The sequence below is a fragment of the Lissotriton helveticus genome, chromosome 10 (genome assembly GCF_964261635.1).
Source record: "Lissotriton helveticus chromosome 10, aLisHel1.1, whole genome shotgun sequence".
Lineage (NCBI taxonomy): Eukaryota > Metazoa > Chordata > Amphibia > Caudata > Salamandridae > Lissotriton > Lissotriton helveticus.
In genome coordinates this window covers 131703354-131726154 of record NC_136071.1, presented here as the reverse complement: position 1 = coordinate 131726154, position 22801 = coordinate 131703354, and the positions used below count along the sequence as shown (strand labels likewise).

The following is a 22801-nucleotide window of genomic DNA, read 5'->3' as shown; positions in this document are numbered from 1 at the left end:
CCCCACCCATCCCTGAGGTTGAATGAAATATGATGGGAAGAGATTTTATTCGGTGAAGGACATAGTTCCTCATTTATTTCAGTGGTACTTTTATTTGTATGCACACACATTTAATGCCAGCTCTTTTACATTTCAGTGTACCCCACACTAAAAGAAACCCTGCGACGGAAATGGGATGACGCGGAACAGTCTGTCTATGACGAGCTTATTACTTTACAGGTGCCATTTCATACTTTCTCAAACACCCAACTTAAAAAATCTCATTTACTGCAGGCGTGTAAAGCCAGATCAAAGTTACATTTTCGAAATCATACAAAATTAGACATTTAAAGATAAATTAAAATATGAATACCTGTCGAATGATAATAGAATGTGACAATTATGTTTTGTTGATTGATAAACGCGTGGATTAAAAGCTATAGTGTAGTTGGCTTTTAATGCCCCTTTTCGGTTTTTTACACCTGCCTGTGTGGGGGGAGAAGCTGGCTACAAAATTGAAATCACGCTAGTCATCTAGGGAAAGATAAAGATTGGTTTATCTTCGTGCCAGACCATGATGCATATCGCAGCATTTATTGTTTTAATGAGTAGCAAAATATTATTTACCACTTTTTATGTGGCGCTTACAAATTAATGTTTTAATGAATAAACTTGCTACTAGATAACAATTGTAATGTGGTCTTGTGTTTTTGCTTCTAGGGATACAAGAAAAAACTGAAAGCAATTTTTGAAGAAGCGGGATATATAAAGACGGCGGTTGGAAAACAATCTGAGAAACAAACACAGACCAAAGTTGTTCATTTTGAAACACTGGAAACATGCAAAAAGGTAGTAAAGATGTTCTACCAAAATTGTCTCGAAATAAACACATTTATGATGTATTTCAATTAATGCCGCATAAATTAATGCAAAAACCGCAGGACACTGCCAAATCAGTACGAAGGGTGTGTCAATAGGCCACAGCAAAAATATGCTCCTGTACCCATTGTTGGAATTGTTATTTATTATTTATTTAAGTACATATTCCACCAATGCAGCACGTTTAGAAGCCAAGGAATAGCTTTCCAAACGGTTCCTAAGTGTCCATTGCAGAGTTCGATTCAGCCTGTGGATATGTGCCATCAGATAGAGCGAATCAGTGTGCCAGTGTTAGACTGTGTCATCCATGTTGTGATCTGGGTTTGTCGGATAAGGCCACCCATATGGCTGTACAAGGTCGCTTGCATGTCTTCTCACTCGATACACATAACCATTGCCCAGCTGATGTGCTGGGTGTGGCTCCCTGCTAGAACCACTCTGCAAGTATATTGATATATTCTTGAAGCCCTTAGCAGAGGCCACCCCCTCCTACCTAAGAGACACCATGCAAGTTATCAAACTCATGGATCAGAAAGCATTCAATAAGCACGATCAGATTCTGGTAACCATGGATATTGTCTCCTTATACACTAGCATCCCACAGAGACCGGCGTTGGAGTGTATGAGGAGAGTACTAAATGGTCGGGAGCAACCCACTCCAGTACCCACTGAATTCCTGATAGCACTATTAGAAATTGCAATGACCAAGAACTTTTTCATTTTCCAAAACAATTTCTTCGAACAAAGCAAAGGAGTAGCCATGGGCGCTGCCTTTGCTCCAGACCTGGCGATTCTCTACATGTCGGAATTGGAACAGGATTGCATCCTTTCACACCACAATCCATACAGGGAGATGATCACATCATGGCATCGATACATCGATGATGTCCTCATGGTATGGACAGGACAAGAGGAATCCCTCCATGCATTTCTTACCTGGCTGAACAATCAATCGGAAGATATTAAGTTTACCATGCAATTGAACAGAGAGTCGATTGATTTCCTAGACATTAGTATTAAGGAGAAGGAGGGGTATCTCTACACTACCCTCTACAGAAAACCATCCGAAAGAAATTCCCTCTTACGCTATACGAGTCATCATACAAGAGGATTAAGGGACAACCTGCCCTTCGGACAGTTTCTCCGCCTCCGGAGAAACTGCACCCTCAAAGAGAACTTCTTCAAGGAATCAGACGACCTCATCATTCGCCTAATAGATAGAGGCTATCCCAAACGTCTGGTCAAGAGATCAAGAAAAAGAGCATGGTTCCAGGACAGATCAACTCTACTCGAACCAAGAACAAGAACAACTTCACAAGAACGTATGATATGCGTTACCACCTTCTGCACTGAAAGTAATGCCATACGCAAAATTGTAAATAAACATTGGGGTTTGGTAGCAGACACTCTCAAGGTCCCAGAACCTCCCATGCACGCTTTCAAAAGATCCAGGAATGTCAGAGACTATGTGGTGCGATCACTGCTAAGAACCCCCCCGCCACCCACAATTCGGAATCTATGGAAACTACCGGAACTAGTGGGTCATTTCAAATGCACCAAATGCAAAGCATACCCGATGTGTCTGGAAACCAAACAAGTACAGTACAACAACCATACAATAGATCTTAAGTCTCTGACAAATTGTAACTCAAGTGGGGTGATTTATGCGATTCTGTGTCCATGTGACCTCATGTACATTGGACAGACACAGCAAAAAGTGAAAAGTCGCATCTTCCAACATTGCAGCAGGATCCGCTGCACCACACCGGGGGCCCCCCTGGTAGACCATTTCAAAGAAAGAAACCATGCACCTGAGTCCCTTCGGTGGCTAGTCATTGAAAAGATCTCCCTTGGACCACGAGGGGGAAACTTGAACTCCATCCTCAACACAAGGGAATGCAAGTGGATGCAGAAATTTCAGACCATAAGTAGGGGGTTGAACGAACTCGATGCCAATTTCTCACAAATGGCGGGCTTGAATCCAGAATAGACTATGGATAACCAGAACGTTCACCCTTTACTGTTTCAGAACAGTCCACTTACTATGTACTTACATTTGATCAACTAAACAAGTATATCCAGGTCGGGATTACATGGACCTTATGACTTATTTTCCAAATGTGCATTTAGGTTAAACGTCGGAAATACATGGAACTCTTGACTTTTGTAATTTATATCCTAATTTGCCTGCTAAATGTACACTGTGATTCAACGTGCATTATATGTATGCTTACATTATTAGGTTCATTCACGATCTAGCCAGGGTCTCCTTTGCGACTAACCACCCCACTCGCCCTTATCAGGGTTTTGCAACCCTCTCAGCTGTCCTTACAAGACTCTTTCCTTGAACCTTTAGAGACGCTCCCTTTGGCCTCGGAACGCATGAGTCACTTCCCTTTTTCTGATTGGCCCCGCGAGGCGAGCCCTTTCTGGTATCTAGCATCGAGCGCCTGCACCGCGAGCTCAGTCCGATGCAGAACGCCGGCGGAGCGGTATCTCTCCTGGTAGATCCCCGATCGAAGGTAAATACTAACTGAACCCTTTGCAAGCCAGCCACACTGTAGAGACAGCTTACTCGGCGGCTTCCCTTGATGCGCCTAGACATGTTTTATGGCTTTGAATTTTCCACTGCTCACAAGCCGGGCTTGACGTGACGCTTCTTCTCTTTAAACCACAGTAAGAAGCACATCACGACCCCAGCTGAGAGGATCTCACTGCCTGTCCAAAATGGTTTAGTGACTGCGTGCACGTCACGAAAGTAAGTTCCCTCTTTTCCTAAACTCTCCACCCCCTTTAATTAAGTATTTCAAATCAGGGCCCTGATGGCACTTTCCTGTATTATTTTTTCCAGCAATCTTCGGAGCTTTGTGTGAGCCCATCCTTAGACGGAATAAGTGGTGACCGTCTCATGATGTAGGTAACTTCCACATCCTTCCCCCATTTAATCATGCATTATCACCGCCCAGTACTGAATTCAAGTTTACATTATTCCATAGGCTCTCTCCTCCTTCCTGACGAAGACCCCAACATGAGGCCGCAATGCACCCTTTAGCGTAACCAGGGGTCGAAACGTAGAACTACGCCGCTTTTCTACACACCATAGGATCCTAATATGAGATTATTTCTCCTTGTCTATGTGTGATGTTATTTGGGAACCTTTGCTCATTAATTTGGTTGTAGAGGTTTTTTTGACTTTTAATATGATGCAATAATTATGTCACAACACCTTTACCCTGTCCCCTTCACTTTTTCACTCACCCCTTCCTTTTTCACTGAGAGCACCTAATTTGAATACCGTATGTAATGATTTGACAATTACGTATTACTACTTCTGTTTGTTATTAGGAACCATTGGCTGCAACTTGATCATACATTGACTTTGCATGAATAAATGCCAATGAAAATGAAATGAATAATTTACAAATTTTCTTTCAATCATTTTGAATTTGATGGTGATTGTGCGATCAATTAAATATTACAGTATTGTATGATTTTAATACACCTGTAACTCAGACCGTTTCTCTTTTGTACGGGTGGTTAATGGAAGCATGTGGATTGGTAGCGCTTGTAGATAGTTGCGTATTTGAGCAGTTTGGGTGTGCGGAGGGGGTTCTCTCTATATATTCTGTTATGGGTAAAACTGAGCTTCCAGTTTAACCAAAGGTTAAGCCATGCATCCAGAGCCACTCGACACGGTCTTCTTTGCACCGTCAGTGTAATCATTCAAGTGCGGATGATGCTATAATGCTGGATTACCAGCACTACAGTTTGCTTTCTGTGTTTCGATGGATACAGGCTTTGTAATGATCTTGTTTAGGTAACTGAGCATAAGGGTGAATCCTATCCTTCCTTTGGGCAGAAGGACACCTTCCTGGTTTTGTTTTATGCTTGTTTGCTGTGTTCCCCCAGTGTTGTGGATGTACAGAGTCCTTCACTATTACAGGCCTTGTCCTTAGTCTAACATCTCATGTTTAGGTGTACGAGGCCAGTATTTAATCTGCGCATTTCTGTCATGCTGTGCACCCTGTGCCTACAAAGGCCGACATGGCTCAACCGCATCCCCTAGGACCTTGTGCTCGAATGCTAATGAGTTTTTCAAAAATCACTGGGGGTAGATTCTGTTTAGGTAATCAGAGGCAGGAATCTGGTTCAATATTATTAAATGTACAAAGCCTCTGACACCATAGATTACACAGGTTATTTTTTGTTCAAGTCCTATTTATTGACTATGAACGCTATTTGTCTTAGCACATTATTTTAGGGTTCAAACAGGTACACATGGGGTGTGAACAACTCAGCTTAGAGTATCTCCTTATGACATAAAGTGCATTCACTATTTACAACAACATGTAAAAAACACAATTGCAAAATTACAGTGACAGAAATAATAAATTTAAACGGTCCACAAAAAAGAAAAGTGAGTTAATGTGACAGCAAAATCTTATTTACAAATGGTATTTCAAGGTCCTACCATACATCTAAGAGAGATTATGTTAGTGTCCCAGGGGAATATTATCAATTTATCCCTCCAAGGTAAAAGTTAGTTGTCCTGTAGCTTGCCAGGGACTGTCATGTATTCAAAGTTATAAGATGCCTGATTGTGAGATACGTCTCTCACTATATGTCCCAAGTATTTAATTGGATCATATGGCTTGTGTCTCTCCTGGCACTTGAGTTGAGCCTACGCGTTTCGACCTGGATAGAAATCTTGACAGGATAGGAAATTTAAGGCAGGTCTTCATCAGGGCTCACAGTAGGTGTTGGGGGTTAACCCCGCCTCCTGATACTTACCAGTACTCAACGAATCCAGTACAGACTTTTCCACACTCGGGTACGTGATCTCAAATAATTATCATTCACACTGATTTGTAAATATCACCTACAAGCACTGTAATTGGTCCTATGTCCAATATCCTATCACTAAAACATGCCCCTTATAAATCTCCCCCAGGTGTGACATGATGATCCCCAACACCTACTGTGAAAAAGACCTTTCCTTCCCACCAACGAAACCCTCCTCACTGGGCTCTTCCATATTAATAGCAGCTTGCAAAAGGTGGATTTTAGGGCTGGCATGGCACTTCTGCAACGCCGGGTGGTGATGGGCTTGTGGGATGGACGTTCCTTTTTCATCTCCTGAGGCTTCAAGTCCTTCTAACAAACTGTTTGGGTCGTGTCTGAACCAGGTGGCAGACACATCTTATCTGAACAGGTGACGTTGTGCATGTGTCTTATGGGTTTCAGTGAACATGAGCTCAAGAAATTAAAGTACACCTGAAACGGAGTGCAAAATGGCCTAAGAAAATCAAAATAAGTTCTGATATCCAGAGGCCAGCTTTAGATGCCAGGAGAGAGCCTAGCAAATGTATCTACAACATACCAAGCTGCAAACCGTTCATTACAGATCAGTTACCCTTTTCCTTCCTTCACTTACCACAGTTAAATACCAAATTATCACAGGTAAACGAAGCACCTTAACAGTTGCACACATAATGAAAGCTGGTACGGTAACCCTTTTCTTTGTTTATTCACTTGCTTGCATTTATGCTCATGTATCTAAAGTTCTGCTGTTTATTGCTCAGCCAATCCTACCATCATCATCTTCATCATGCAGTGTGTGTCACACACAACAGAACAGCATTGTGCACAATTGTACTTTTCCATTCTTGGTAGGGAGACCACAAAATACACTTGCAATGGTATTCATGTAGTTCAGATCACCAATCAGTCTGTTCCCTGTGTACAAACCCTTTGAGAAAACTAACCACACCCACAAGAGCTTTACACATTACACCTTACCAGCAAACGCCATGAGAAATATTAAATGGTCCACTTAACTGTTCATTTTTGTAGATGTAGATGTAGAATTCATCTTTAGCATCAAGAGGCGAGTGTGTAGATTTTATGTGGGAACTATATGTTCATGTGGATAAATCAGAAAGTGTAATTTCACCTATTTGTGTTACATTTTAGAAATATGAGGAGCTAACTAATGAAGTACAAAGGCTGAGAGAACTTTTAGCACAAAATGGCATTTCATATGGAAACAAATCAGGTGAGTAATATATATGTTTTTTACGGATTGCATAGTATATATTGCTTTTAGTAAAGTAGAAGACTGCAACGTAAATGGATAAATCAAAATGTATGGTAGCATACATTATTCATTCCAATTCTTGTTTTGTCAGTGGGCCATTGTTGTTCTTATTTGTAGTGGCTGTAATTAGAAATCCGATTAGTTATGACCAGAGTGTCATCACTAAATATATTATGGCAGTCAACAGTCTAACTATTGTGCTAAACTCCACGTTTGCTTCCTTTTGAATGCTTTCCTTTTCAAGGATAAACTTTAGGTTGTCAACCTCTTTACACAGATTTCCCCAGCCAGAACACAAAGTATTGTGGAAGTAAGCGCAAAGCATCATAAACTGCCCTTTGAGTAGAGAGGTTTGTGGTACTAATGGGAAAACGCTCAGCTTTACAGTTTGACCTTGATTGGTCACAAAAAAAGTGTTCCAGAGAGAAGCCTTCTCTGTTTTCTTCAGTGTCCTAAATTGAGTTAACTAGATAGTGAAGAAGTAGGTCTTCTTGTGATATGGTAAGCATGATTATCAAAGGATCTGGAGTTAAAGCTTCAAATCCTCCTCAGCTGTATGAACTTCCCAAATTGACCAGTAGTTCATGATGCTACCAGTGCAGGCAAGCAAGTTGTTCAACGTCTGATTAGCGTAATGATAATAGCAATAGCAACAAGAGATCCAGTTTGTGAAAATAGTGGGAGGAATAACCCAGGAGGAGACATACATGATAGACAAAAGATTTGTGTTGCAGTAGCTCCCCTAGAAAGAGGGAGTGGGGTTATTTTAGAGTGGCAGCATACCAGATATAAAGCTTCCCCATCATTGACACTGCAGTTATATTAGTGCACTCAACTAGTTCTGCCTATGTGCGTAATCTCAGAACACTTTAAATACACATGCCTGTCCAAGGGTGCATTCCCTTTTTAGGTCTCGCCTATTATATCCCGCAGGGATAAATCGGCGAGATTTATAGTAAGCGGTTCAAAAAGTCTACCAAACTGCGGATCGCGTACAGTTCGTGAGCTATGCGCGCGCACAGAGTGAGACACACCACCATTTTTCTGTGCCTCGGCATCAGACTTCAAAGGCTGCTGCTCCCCCGCCACCGCGTGCACATCGCACACCACCATTTGTCTGTGCCTTGACATCAGACTTCAAAGGAATGCGCTCCCGCTCCCCGCCCCCACAGCAATGCAGAGAGCTTGTTTTTTTTTGCATCCATTTCGTGGGGAAGCCATGATCTCTTCGGCTTTCTCTGCACCTTTCTCGTTTTTATTCTGAACGAAAGTGAAAGCCTACCGTGCTTGTTTACAGTAGCCTTGCTCCTCAAACGCTGTTGCTGTGTTGCCATCTCTCTAGGGCAGGGGTCTTCAAAGTGTGGGGCGCGACCCCCAGGGGGGCCGTGGAGTGATGGAAAGGGGGTCGCGCAATCCTGGTCACACTTCTGCCCAGGCCAAGGGATTCAGCCCCCCTCCTCCCCCGTAGTGTTTCTCAACTGGAGCTGCTGTGGGCTCCGCTGGGCTGTGTCTGCACTCTTATCTCCAGCACAGCCCGGCACCCCTGAGTTTTTCACAGGTCGTTAAAGCACATTTGCATGTTTACATTCCTTTTGTAAACTGGTTACTGAGGCTTAGTTTTTCCCACAAGGGAAACAGGCTCAGGCCCTCTCCCCCCCTCCCCCCTCCCCCCTCCCCCCCTCCCCCCTCCCCCCTCCCCCTGCTGCCTTCTCCTCTCCTCTTCATTTTTTCCCCCACATTTCATTTAAAGGATCAATTTAAGCTACATCTATTTCCCCATCCTGTAAATGAAGGCTCACCCTCAGTTCAGCAGCAGGGATGTTAAATTCTTCTGGCTTGAGAGGAAACTCGAGAAGGCAACCCACACAAGATGCCAGCCACATTCACGCAGACACACCTATGCATAACGAGAGGGTCATGAGCACGTCAGGAGGCCCGAGTGCTGAAAGCCAGGGAAGTCGCTCTACTGTCCAGACTGGGGGATGGGCGCTGCTTTTAAGAACAGGAAGAAGGACCCTCTGATGCCATGTATCTGACACCCGGAGGGCAGCAGGGTGGGCTCAGACGTCTCATCTTAGACTTGGAGCTACTTGAACAATAATAGTTGTAATTTTAACGTGCATCGTACATTTAAATGCACCAATGTTTCCTTTTGCCTGTTGCAATTCGCGGATAATTCCTTCTATCCACGATAATTCCTTCTTTACACTAGTTTGTACTCAGGGAAAGTACAAATATCTCAATCTTTTCACAAGCTGGAGGTTTAAAGCTTTTTGAGGCTTTTTCTTAACATCCTCACATTGAAGGTAAGGGAGAGCTCTGAGGAAGGACAGAATGAAAATGCTCAGGTGGAAATGGGTGGACGGATGAAGGATGGATGGATGGAAGGATAAAGGGTGGATGGAAGGATAAAGGGTGGATGGATGAAGGATGGGCGGATGGATGGATAAAAGGTTGCATGGATGAATGATGCATGGATGGATGTGTGAAAAGGTGGGGGGTGAATGATGCGTGGATGGATGAAAGAGTGGATGGATGAAGGATGGATGTATGGATGGAAGGATGAAAGGGTGGATGGATGAAGGATGAGTGGATGGATGGATGGATGAAAGGGTGGATGAATGATGGGTGAATGGATGGATGAAAGGGTGGATGGATGAAGGATGGATGTATGGATGGAAGGGTGAAAGGGTGTATGGATGTATGGATGGAAGGATGAAAGGGTGGACGGATGAAGGGTGGATGTATGCATGGAAGGATGAAAGGGTGGATGGATGAAGGATAAGTGGATGGATGGGTGGATGAATGATGGATGAATGGATGGATGGATGGATGAAGGATGGATGTATAGATGGAAGGATGAAAGGGTGGATGGACGAAGGATGGATGTATGGATGAAAGGGTGGATGGATGAAGGATAGATGTATGGATGGATAAAAGGCTGCATGGATGAATGATGCATGGATGGATGTGTGAAAAGGTGGGGGTGAATGATGGGTGGATGGATGGATGAAAGGGTGGGTGGATGATGGATGTATGGATGAAAGGGTGGATGGATGAAGGGTGGATGTATGGGTGGAAGGATGAAAGGTTGGATGGATGAAGTATGGATGGATAAAAGGTTGCATGGATGAATGATGGATGGATGTGTGAAAAGGTGGGTGTATGAATGATGGGTGGATGTGTGAAAAGGTGGATGGATAGATGGAAGGGTGGATGGGTAAAGGATGGATGGAAGGATGAAAGGGTGGATGGATGGAAGGATGAAAGGGTGGATGAATGGATGAAGGATAGATGGATGGATGGATAGATGTGTGAACGTGTGGGTGGATGAATGATGGATGGATGTATGGAAGTGATGAGGTCTAACAGGCGCATTTATGGTTGTCGATAGTTGTTGATGATGAGGAGTACCAGTTTCTAGAAACTGTTGTTGGAAGGGGGGGTCCTGACGCCTAAAATGGTTTTACAAGGGGGTCTCGGCATCAAAAAGTTTGAAGACCTCTGCTCTAGGGACACTCAGCTTAAAAACACTTGACTTGCTAGCTGCAATGCTACATCCACTATGCTTTGCCTCTAGACACGTTGATCCCTCGCAGACTGTGCTGACTCTACCCCTCCTGATTCTGAAACTGACCAACTTTGTCACCACGCAGTCTCTTCTCTCTGTCTTATGATGTCTACCCTGCCACCATTTAATTCGGACCCTCACACCTCCTCACCCTCACACCCTCTCGCCCTCACACCCTCTCACCCTCACACCCTCACCCACCCTCACACCCTTCTCACCCTCACTCACCTTCACCCCCTCACACACCCTCACCCCCCTCCTCACCATCACACCCCCTCACACTCCTCCTCACCCTCACACACCCTCATTCACACCGCATCACCCTCACACCCCTCACCCCCCTTACACCCCTCACCCCCCTTACACCCCTCATCCTCACCTACCCTCACCCACCCTCACACACCCTCACCCTCCCTCACCCTCACCCACCCTCACACACACCCTCACCCCCCCTCACCCTCACACACACCCTCACCCCCCTCACCCTCACACACCCTCACCCCCCCCTCACCCTCACATCCCCTCACCTTCACAACCCCACACCCTCACACCCCCACCCCCTCACCCTCACACCCCCACTCACCCTCCCTCTCATCCTCCCTCTCACCCACCCTCTCACACACCCACCCCTCACACCCCCCTCACCCTCACACCCCCACACCCTCTCCCACCCCCGACCCCCCTCCCACCCCCTCACCCACCCTCTCCCCCCTCCCACCCCCTCACCCACCCTCTCCCCCCCTCCCATCCCCTCACCCACCCTCTCACCATCACACACCCTCTCACCATCACACACCCTCTCACCCTCACACACCCTCTCACCCTCACAACCCCACACCCACCCTCACACACCCTCTCAGCCTCACACACCCTCTCACCCACCCTCTCAACCTCTCACCCTCACACACCCTCTCCCCCTCACACACCCTCTCCCCCTCACACACCCTCTCCCACTCACACACCCTCTCCCCCTCACACACCCTCTCCCCCTCACACCCGCCCACACCCTCTCACGCTCACACCCTCTCACGCTCACACCCCCTTACCCTCACACCCCCTTACCCTCACACCCCCTTACCCTCACACCCCCTTACCCTCACACCCCCTTACCCTCACACTCACACCCCCTCCCCCTCACACACCCTCACCCTCACACACCCTCACCCTCATACACCCTCACCCCTGTCACCCTCCCCCTCACTCACCCTCACTCACCCTCTCACTCACCCTCTCACTCACCCTCTCACTCACCCTCTCACTCACCCTCTCACCCTCACTCACCCTCTCACCCTCACACACCCTCACCCACCCTCACCCACCCTCACTCACCCTCACACCCACCCTCACTCACCCTCACCAGCATAGCATAACAAAGCATAGGATAGAAAAACAAAGCATAGGATAGCAAAACAAAACATAGCATAGCAAAACAAAACATAGCACAGCAAAACATAGCAAAACAAAACCTAGCATAGCAAAACACAACAAAGCATAGCATAGCAAAACATAGCATAATAAAACAAAACACAACAAAGCATAGCAAAACACAACAAAGCATAGTAGAACAAAACATAGCATAACAAAACACAACAAAATATAGCATAACATAACATAAAACATAGCATAGCATAACAAAACACAACAAAACATAGCATACATAACAAAACGTAGCATAGCAAAACATAGCATAGCATAACAAAAGTCAACAAAACATAGCATACATAACAAAACATAGCATAGCAAAACACAACATAGCATAACAAAACAAAGCTTAGCCTAATAAAACATAGCATAACAAAGCATAGCATAATGAAACATAGCATAACAAAACATACCATAGCAAAACAAAGCATAGCATAATAAAACACAACAAAACATAGCATAGCATAACAAAAGATAGCATAGCATAACCAAGCATAGCAAAACATAACAAAGCATAGCAAAACATAACAAAGCATAGCTAAACACAACAAAACATAGCATAGCTTAACAAAACACAACAAAACATAATAGCATAACAAAACATAGCATAGCAAAACAAAGCATAGCATAATAAAACACAACAAAACATAGCATAGCGTAACAAAACATAGCATAGCATAACAAGGCATAGCATAACAAAACATAGCATAGCATAACAAAACAGCATAGCATAACAAATCAAAGCATAGGATAGCATGACATAACAAAACAAAACATAGGATAGCAAAACATAGCATAGCATACTGCATCACTCCGCACCACCACAGCATCACTCAGGGGCACCACAACATCACTATGCGCTCACAGCATCACTGAACGCCACACCATCACTCAGCGCCACCACAGCACCAATCTGTTCAACCATTCAACAACACCTGGTTCAAATATGTTCTCTCAATGTTTCAAGCTTTATTACAAATGTAACAAAAAGATGTTAATATTTCACTTCTGTTCTTGGATTTTCGTCACAATAAAATACAATGAACATAATCTTCACAAAAGTTATATACAAAACTTTAAGATATTGCCATTATAAATTACAAAAACGTTTATTTAAGTATTAATTATTGAAAAAAATGTAAAAGCCATTGTTATTTGTAATATCAATACATGTAAGTCACGTAAATACAACACATATTGCTTTACAAATGCTATAGGTGTCACATTTGCAAAAGGTATAACTATTGGCATTGTAAATGACAAAGCTATTCATTTTGCTATTTTCAAAAACAAAACATAAATAAAAAATTTGTCATTTACAATACCAATAGCTCAAACTTTCCTAATGTGAGACCTATTGCATTGCAGATGCTTGTTTTATTTTATTATATTAAAAAGGGATAATTAAACATTATAGTAGACCATGTAGAAGCAGCATCTATAACGTTTCCTGATTGTTTTCTGAAAGTGAAAACATGGAAGAAAAGTGGTCAAAGTGATATACTGTAACTTTACACTAATTTGAAGTAAAGAACCCCTGGTTGGTTCGGAATTCCAAGAAAACACTGATTTAACAGCTCATTTTCCACTCTATGTATTTAACATCCCTGTACATTGAGCTTTGCCTTTTTTAGCATCTGGACAGACACCGCTTTACCTGTCGGTTGCAAATGCCGATGTGATCAGTATAAGTCTATGACCTGTCACAGATGGCTACACTGTGCAATTTACATTATGGCTTTTGTGATGGGACAAAGTAGTCCCTCACTCAACTCTTGGCAGCAGAAATAGCTTCTCCAGTGCTGGCAGGGCCTTCAAATCGTATGCTAGCAGCCCCGCTGCCTACTCTCACCCAGCCTCTTTTTGCTCATAGAGTTCCTCACAGAGTGCAAGCCAGACAGTTAGTCCGTATTGCCTCTAATGGCTGTTTTTTCAGGCCCAGGCAAAACTTTAATTACGCTGGCATGATTCACATAATTTCGGGAATTTCGTGTTTTGGTTGTTACGCAAAATTTCCAAAATTACACAAAAATTATACCACAGGAATAAGGCAAACCACCAGAACACAAGCAGCTGTTCTCTCCAATTGTAAGGCTTTTTTTAGTGTGCAATACACCGCAGTGTCAATTGGCGCGAGGGCCCATTTCACACTAACATATAGTGATAAATGACCGGTTTGCATTTGACTTAATTATGTGTATTTTTTCCCCCACGTTTTGCATAATTTATCAAAGCAAATTATGCGAACTAAGGACACTCATACTACTTTTGAGTCTCTTTTTTAATTGTACAAATCTTTTGTTGTAAGCTCTCTCACAATCATTTTAGTAAGTTTTGCTTTCTGTGAATGTTTTCACTAGAGAAGACTTGATGACTTTTCTGGTGGTGAATTACATCTCATATGGCGATTCTTTTTCTTAACAAAGATCCCCATACTTTGTGAATCCTGTGCCTCCTTGACAGCCTCAGTGTTCAGGAGTGTGCACTATGGTTGAAAATATCTGAGGACACTGAAAGGTCAGGAAGAATTTCACGTCAAAGTGTAATCACATTCAAGAGACTCCTCAGAGTATCAGTCACTTCTGGCCAATGCCTCATCACTTCTGTAAAGCACAATCGACCGTGCTCGGGAATGATCAAAGTAAAGGTTGAGGGACCACCAGTTGCATGACCCTTGTCTTTCCTGTTGGTCTCTCTGCGGTCTCATGTGGAGATCCTCAATACTGATTAAACCAACAACTAGGGAACATTTGGTACCGAACAAGCAAAAGCAGAACAACACTAAAGACTCTGAATTCCTAGGAGCCCTAACTTTATTACCAAAATCATATATTACAACTCCAGAAAGTGGTAGACAGAATGCAAAGAGGGAGGAGCCATCTCCAGGACTAATTCAGATCAGTGTCAATATATAGATATGTTAGCAGTGCTGTAGCTTCAGCCTCGGATATTTTGGAGTCTAGTATTTCTAGGACTCTCAGTAGGAAATGCGCAACAAAGAAAAAAGTTCCTTTAAGTCATTTGCAATCCTTAAAACACCTCAAAGTGAATTAATCTTGGAGGTAGGAAAAAAAAGAGCCAAACTTTTGTAGTAGTTGCCATTATTACAAAATAGCATATCAATGGGGTGGTTACAGGGTTGAATCCCGACAAGGGGTAGTGTTACTATGGGAGCTTGGGGAGAGACAATAAAGAAATCTGTCATAGCAAGTGGTACACCTAGACTGCCATATGAAGCTAGTGATAATGTACTCGACTTGTTTGAATATTTTACATTGTAAATAACATGGAATATTGTGGAAAAGGCAAAGGAACTAAGTGAGAATATGTAGATTCAATATAGAGTGCAATAAATTATGGAGATAAATTATGGAGACGCTTTAACAAGCGTCTCTTCCAAGCTCAGGCATGTAGCAATGAAAGAGACTGTAAATCCTAGACGGAAGATTGATTGAGCCTACCAGAAGCCGACACTCTGTCAAGAGGACCGATTACTGTTGAGGAGGCAATATCTAGCTCACCAGAGCAGTATTGGTATGCTCGCTCATGTTCCTAGCTGGAATAAGACCATATTGCTCATCTGAAACTATAGAACCAGCGGTAACTGGTAAACTATGAAAGAGGTGGGGGGTAAATGTGTACCTGGAGTAGAAACGAGTAAGCAAGGCCGCCTCTGTTGAAGAGGATTGACAGGGTTGTCTCCCACAAAAATAGTTTGAAAAAACAAAGCCAAATGGGGCATCTGCCAGATGCAGATTGAAATTCCAGCGCTTTTGTCATGTGCCAGGCACTTCTTATAGCTCACCGTCCCAAAGGCAATTGTGAAAAAACAGTGGCAAAATATTAGGTTTTTCAACACAGTTTCCCTAAAAACTTGGTAAGGAGCGGTATGTAATATAGAAAGTAAAACACTATGCAATATCACAAGGCCCCGCATTTATCAAAATGTACACAACACCTTCCTTCATTGTGCGTTCTTGCCTCTTCACATTGGGAATCTCAGTGCCCTCACTGGGCACTCATATGCTCAAACTTCTGCCCAATCAGAATTCAGGAGAGGGCTGAAGGCAAACCATGCTTCTTTTTTTGTAGCATTAAGATATACGCAATGTGGCATCCTTGTCTTTCTTTTAGAAAATTCCAATGTCTGTTTAACTCCAAGGGGGTCAATAGACAAAGCCATTTACAACTGAAGACCAATGTTTGTGAACATAAGGGATCCATTACCAGCTGACAGCTGTTCATAAAAGGATACCTCTCAGGCCTAAGTGGTTTTACTACTGCAAAACTGTATGCCACACTTCCGACAACTATGCAGTACGATATCCCATGCAACGGGTGGGGAATGGGAGGTTTAAAGTGTGTTTTTTTCTTTCTTGAAAGTTTGTGAACGCCTTACACTTGTCAGGTCACCCATTCACAAACTCCTCTCAGACTCTTCCTTTGTTAGAAATGGTCAGATTACTTCAGAAAAGGGCTCAAATAACTCCCTGTCCAAGGTGGGTAAACAAACCGAGCATCCCCAAACTTTGTGTTTCTCCAAGTGGAAAAAGAAATTTCAAAGGAAAAAGCTCTGGAAGGAGCAACGTGGCTCATGAGAGCGATGCCCATGGTTCAAGGAAGGGCAGCATAGAAAGCAAGAGGGCGTGCAGCAATGTTTCTGAAGGGTAGAGCAGAATTTGGTCAAGCGGAGTAGAAAAGCAGTCCATGGTCCAGTTAGCAAGGAGCAGCAATGTGTAGCTGAAGTCCGGGGGTACCGAAGCAGGGTCTAGGGTGGGAGCAGCACAGTATATGTGTACAGAGCAGTGTACATGAGGTGGAGGAGCCCAGGAATCTGGATGCAATCGGCTGTCACTGAACTGAGGTGTGCCCTTGCTTAAACATTGATATTGGTGTCTTAATGGTATGATCATTGGAGATGGGATAGTGGTGGCACTTTCATGTCATATTGAACCAGGCTGATCATTGAGAACCAGGGTTGTCTCATCCTCTTACTCTTTGATACATACAGGGGGCAGAATAGGATGCAGGTGAGGGGGTAGAGATAGAGTTCAGAGCTGTAGGCACACATGTACTGTGCACCAGTATCCATTTGCAGCATTATTTACAGTCGCATCAAGTACACTATTAAAGTACTGTGGGGTACACATCGGAGTCACTCTAGCAGGGACTCAACCTCCTGAGCCATCTCATTGTGCATCATCATCTCCACAAAGAGCTTAGAAAGTGGTACACCCAGTCTGTCTAAATAGATACTGCTCCTCTTTTAGTGGTTGAAAAGTTGATGCTGGGCACACCAAAATAATGATTAGTTGATAAAGTCAGCAGGCAGTAGTTACAGCACTATGTATGAGATGTGGTGCTGCGGCCAGGGCGACTGACACCTGCCGCTGGTGCTCACTGTTTGATCCCCAGCACCGGCAGCAGGTCAGCCCCTCACCATGTGACTCTGGGCAATAGCTCGCTTAATCTTCCCAACGGCCCCCAGCGCCGGGATGCCTCCGGGTAGCTGTGTGCTTTACAAATACTGGATTTACAATTTTTTTTACATATTGATGCACATACTCCGGATGCATCAACACACATCTGACCAACCCGTCCCCCCCCCCCTCCTGTTTCTCACCCTGGTTTTGTACCCCAAGTTAACAGCTGGTTATCTCTCTACTTCTCTCTTCTTGGGTACAAACACAGGAGGCCACACTTTCTTCGGAAGAGATCCCTTCCTCCAAGGTACTTCATTGCTATCCTCTGGAGCCTGCTTTGTAATTATTGCATATAATGATGTCTCAGTACCATTAATGTACCCTTCACGTTTCGCCTGTATTCATGTATGGTAAACCTATGTAATGATTTCTGAATATTGAAAACCCAATAAAATGGTTTAACAAAACAGGTATATCTATTGATGCACATGTGCGCCACTGCCCGAGCAGGGTAGATGGTTCACTCGCCCAGGCTCCCTTCTCCTTACAATTTGGAGCATTAAGGATTGAATCAATGACCACGGGCAAGGGCAGGTCAATATCAAAAACACTTCCACCTTCCTATCACGCCATCCAAGTCCTCATTGCAGCGAGCTGTAAAGACGAGCACAAGGACTTGCCAAAAGAAATCCAAATAAAATGATGGCACATGCTAACCTGTATTAGGACAGGGCCGACTGAGGAATTAGGGCAAAGTGTGCAACACCAACGAAATGGCAGTATGCCGATGCTGTGGCTCCAAATGTCATGAACAACCAGTACAATGAACCAATGGCAGAGAAATATAGGCTGATCAACCACTGACTAGGAGATGGGATGCCCTTTTTAACTTTCTCTGCATTGATCATATTAGCGCTGCAAGACAGCTAAAGCCATCTGTATTTTAGATACTTGTTTTGATACAATGTGAAATATTTCAAAGAAAATAATGTATGGGACCATAAATGCTGCCATTTTAAAATGTCAGTAGTTATACATGGCTAAAACCTTTTTCAATTTATTTGAAAAGCGGTTTGTAACATTCCCCCTTCACAATGACCCTTGGAACCCTGACTGCTAGAGTGACTTTGGCCACGGGACTATGGCTCCTTACCTGCTTATTTTTATGAATTTGTAATTGGTCCACTGTGTAATGACAGCCACTGATTGATTTACTGTGACAATACACAAAAACCCTGTGATGACGAACTTGATGGGTGACTCTTGCTGTTTTGCAGACGCTGCAAGCAATGAAAATGCGAGTGACGAAAAGGCAAAGCAGACAAATCTGGAAGTATTGAGAGAAAATGAGGGTCTTCGTGGAGATACCGGTCTTCGGGATGTCCTGCCACATTGACGAAATGTTAATGACGTATAAGAAAGATGCGTACAAATGGAATCCTAATGGATTGGTTTTTACAACCAAATAGTGACTTGAATCAGGATACATTCTTTAAATGAATTTGTTTGGCTGGAGAAACTAGTCTTCAGGACGTTGTACTGCAATGGAACATTGTTTATAGAAAAGTGACAGATTCATACAGAGGAGTATTTCACAGTTTCCTTGCATTGGTTTCATACAAAAATGCCCTGTGAGTGCAATCCACTTTGAAAGCTGAAATTTAGGAAGAAACCTGTGTGAGGTATATCCTGCATGTTCAAAAGATGGGTATATTGAACATTGATTGTGTCTCCAAAGAAAGCTTATCGGTTTACTCCCTATGGGGATAAGTTAGTAATTTAATATAAGATAACTAATCACACTACTATAATAAATCAGCACTGCTTGGCTAGGTAATGGCACATCCCACTAATAAACTATCAAAGCAATTCATGTTAGCTGTTAATTTAAGCAGGGAAGAATAAGCTGCTATTGCAATTCATATCGTTTTTTATTCAGCATTTGTCCGTTAGACGCAAGATACTAGCATCTATGATGATTTCTACTGACCATGTGTGGGTGACAAGTGACACCTTTGCAGCAGGGAAAAAGTAATTCCAGAATTGGAGTATTTAAGTTGTATGTGTTCAAATGATGTTTGGGCTGAAGCATTGTGCTAGGCCATAGCTAAGCACTAAAAACAAAGACACTATTGACCTCCACAGTCCAGGTTGGTTATTAAGATAGTTCACAGGTAAGGTCTGTGCTAATGCAAGATAGGACTTTGATCAGGTCTGGACCAAACAAAAACCTGGGTAAAGGTATGATGTACAGCCTGTTCGTTTACAGATTTATTTTTATAATCTACAAATGTTTGTAATGAACCAATAATTGTGAATGATAAAATAATTATTGTTCAAACATACCATGGCTGTATTAAACATAACCTTTGGTTGTGTGATTTATTGTGGTGTTATCTGGATTCAATCCACCAATAAAACTTGCAAAACTGCACTTCTGACAAAGTGTTTTCTAAACAATATATATCCTATGATATTCCTGTTCACTGTGCATGTTGCTTGACTGGAGCAGAATCTTCGAGTTAATGGAAAGCCCGATTGTAAGAGCGAAAAGTCCTCAAAAATCTCATATAGTACTACAACTATACTGTCCGTAATACAGAGCAAGGCTAGAAATACAGAAAGGGCTATTTAAGCCATGAACTGTACAGGTGAGTGATTTGCTGATATGATGGTGTGTCTGCTTAATAATGTTGTTTTGTTATTTTACCTTTGTTCCTGAAAGTACCCCTTTCCTTTGCTTTCCGGCAACAATTAGGGGGCTAATGTTCCTGAAAAATTCAACAGACATCACATTGGTGGCACCTCAGAAACTATTGAGTGGCAGACCATTAACTAGTCATCCCACCATGTGGTCTCAATGGTGGAGGGGGGTAGCCCCTCTTGGCTCACTCCACACTTGCCGTGGCTGGTTACATCAGCAATGGGGTTGCCTCCTGCCTTGCCTGTGCAAATTAATTCCAGAGGCTTGGGGCAGAAAGGGGGGCGCTGCATGTTTATTGTTTTTAAATGTTTGGGACAGTCATGAAAATTATGAGTAAAAAGTTTGCAATAACTTATCATGATCATTGGAGCACATGCTCAGATAAATGCTTTACAAACACTACTTGGGCACTTGTTGTTAGGGTTACCCGTAGCTATTGACACACTTTTGTGTGAATGCCAGTTGTAAGATGGAGGGTGGATGCTGACTACAGAAGACACATCCCTCCTTCCCCCTTTCTTCATCTGCCGGTATTTCTTTAGAAGGTTGTAGGGCGAGAATGCATGCAGCTTCCCTCCAGAGCAACCCCTGGAAAGTGTACCTGGTCTTCTGCATGTGAGCAGTGATCTCTGCATTGGATCTGGAGGAGAGGACCTTCCCAGACTATTATTTTAAGGAGGAAAAATGTCCCAACCAGATTTGCTGGACCCTCTAGGATCTGGAGGTTGGTGACTCGTAATAAGCAGTGAATTGGTCGGTGAACATTTTAATGTGGTATATTAACTATGTGATTGAGTTAGCAGTTCATGCTTTCAAGTTTGTTGATGTATTGGTGAATCCTACATGCATTGCTGCTGTAGATCTGACAAACGTGTAGCCCCCCCCCCAAAATATATTTATAGCTCGTCTACGCACGTCCCAGTGTTCAAACTCCCATTTCTAATTTTGCCTAAATAAGTTTTGATGAAGAAGGTGATAAAAATGTGACCCCCAATTCGGAATAAGTTCAATCAAAAGGAAGAAATAGGATTTGAAATAAGGATAATTCTGTTCTCCCTCTTTACCACCATCCATTGCTAGGAGATTTCCTGCAGGAACAATCAGAAAAAGATTCTCTAAAAGTATACTGGTACTTAAAAATAGTTTGGAGCCCTCCAGGAGCAATCATCCCTCTTGCAAGACTAGGCCTCACCCTTTTATGTATGCTTCAACACCTGCCACACCCAGTTCTTGTTTTTTTTCTGCTTTTCGGACAGAATGCAGGACCACCTGTGGCTCTTTTTACGCTTCTATTTGTTTATCTCATTTTTTACTCCCCAACCTAGAAGTGACGTGTTTTTTTTATGTGTATTTGCCAGCTTACCCTCAAAATGTGATATATTTTGTCTGCAGCAGCATCGTTTTACGAGTGCCCCTCTGATTTTGATTTTATAATTGTCATTGGCAAACTAACTCCTATTGGTGTCCAAGAAGAGATCCATACCAAAGAAGGTCCCTCTGATTTGTTGTGGGATGGAAGCCGTCACACACATCAAAGGCAGATTTTCTACCAGGTCTAGCATCTGAGTTTGTAGTGCCTATCAGTTCTGGTAAGATCGCCAACCTATTCCGGGACATTCTGCTGCATAATTAGGATATCAACTTCCAGTCTCACCTATTGAAAAGAATGTCAGTGCTTGAAGTCTTCTAGTATTTGATGATATGTCTGCTCATGACCCGGTCCGAATTACAATGCAGGTGTGTGCTCCTGCTTCAAAACTGGACCAAAAACAACAACAAAAGAGTGTTCGTAGCTCATCGGGAAGGCGAGATTCAGAGCACTAAGAGAAAAACAACACCCATTTGGTGTTATAGAAAGCCCTCACTCACCGACCTAGTCAGTGACATGCTTCATCATTGGGCCCCTCTGGGAGTGGCCGAGTGCCACCCCCAGTGTGCTTCAATGCCAGATTTACTGCGGAGCGGGTAATGTGAAGTTGTGAGTGGCTAGGTGGTTATATAGGTGAATAAAGGAAGTGTAAGTGGTGAGGTTAAAAATGTCTTAATTGTATCAAAAAATTCCTTTATTGCCTGATCAATAAGACTTATTAAAATATGTGTAGGAAAACTGAGCCAAATAGATTGAATGGCTTGTTTCCTATAAATGTACGTGCTGGTCAACATGTTTCTGCCAATGTTGGTGTTAATTTACCTGGCATTCGTCAGGACCTATGGTGTACTAAAGCCCGGCGGTATGGACACACTAAGGCCCACCCTACCAAAGGACGTGAAAGTAAAAAGTTTTGTCAAAAAAGTGCAACAAAATGATAGGTACTCGCAATTTTGGAGACCACGCAAAAATTAACCGGGTCCCGAGGGCAGTAGCAGGTACCAAGCGGGTGCTTGATGCTGAGGGCGGTGTGCCAATTGCGTCACCACCCCCCTCCCGAGGTCTATGGTGTGATAGAATCTCACCTGTCAAGTGCATTTTAATTTTTGCGTGGTCTCCAAAATTGCGAGTACCTATCATTTTGTTGCACTTTGTTGACATAACTTTTTACTTTCACGTCCTTTGGTAGGGTGGGCCTTAGCGTGTCCGTACCGCCGGGATTTAGTACACCATAGGTCCTGACGAATGCCAGGTAAATTAACACCAACATTGGCAGAAACATGTTGACCAGCACGTAAATGTATAGGAAACAAGCCATTCAATCTATTTGGCTCAGTTTTCCTACACATATTTTATT

At 43.2% G+C, this 22801-nt stretch overlaps 1 protein-coding gene and 1 long non-coding RNA gene across 2 annotated transcripts in view; both read left to right on the top strand.

The window, feature by feature from the left end:
- GNPTG (N-acetylglucosamine-1-phosphate transferase subunit gamma) overlaps window positions 1-19805 on the top strand; it is a 64174-nt gene extending 44369 nt beyond the window's left edge. Inside the window, exons 8-11 of the mRNA XM_078664932.1 lie at window positions 137-219; window positions 700-828; window positions 6832-6913; window positions 18649-19805. Coding sequence (XP_078521058.1) covers window positions 137-219; window positions 700-828; window positions 6832-6913; window positions 18649-18767 — 413 coding nt within the window. The 3' untranslated portion in view covers window positions 18768-19805. The remainder of the gene's footprint in view (window positions 1-136; window positions 220-699; window positions 829-6831; window positions 6914-18648) is intronic.
- Window positions 3215-3971, top strand: LOC144786018 (uncharacterized). The gene is made up of 4 exons (XR_013602076.1): window positions 3215-3380; window positions 3536-3616; window positions 3710-3771; window positions 3855-3971. It is a non-coding gene; the product is annotated as an uncharacterized LOC144786018 (long non-coding RNA).
- Window positions 19806-22801: the final 2996 nt, after the last annotated feature.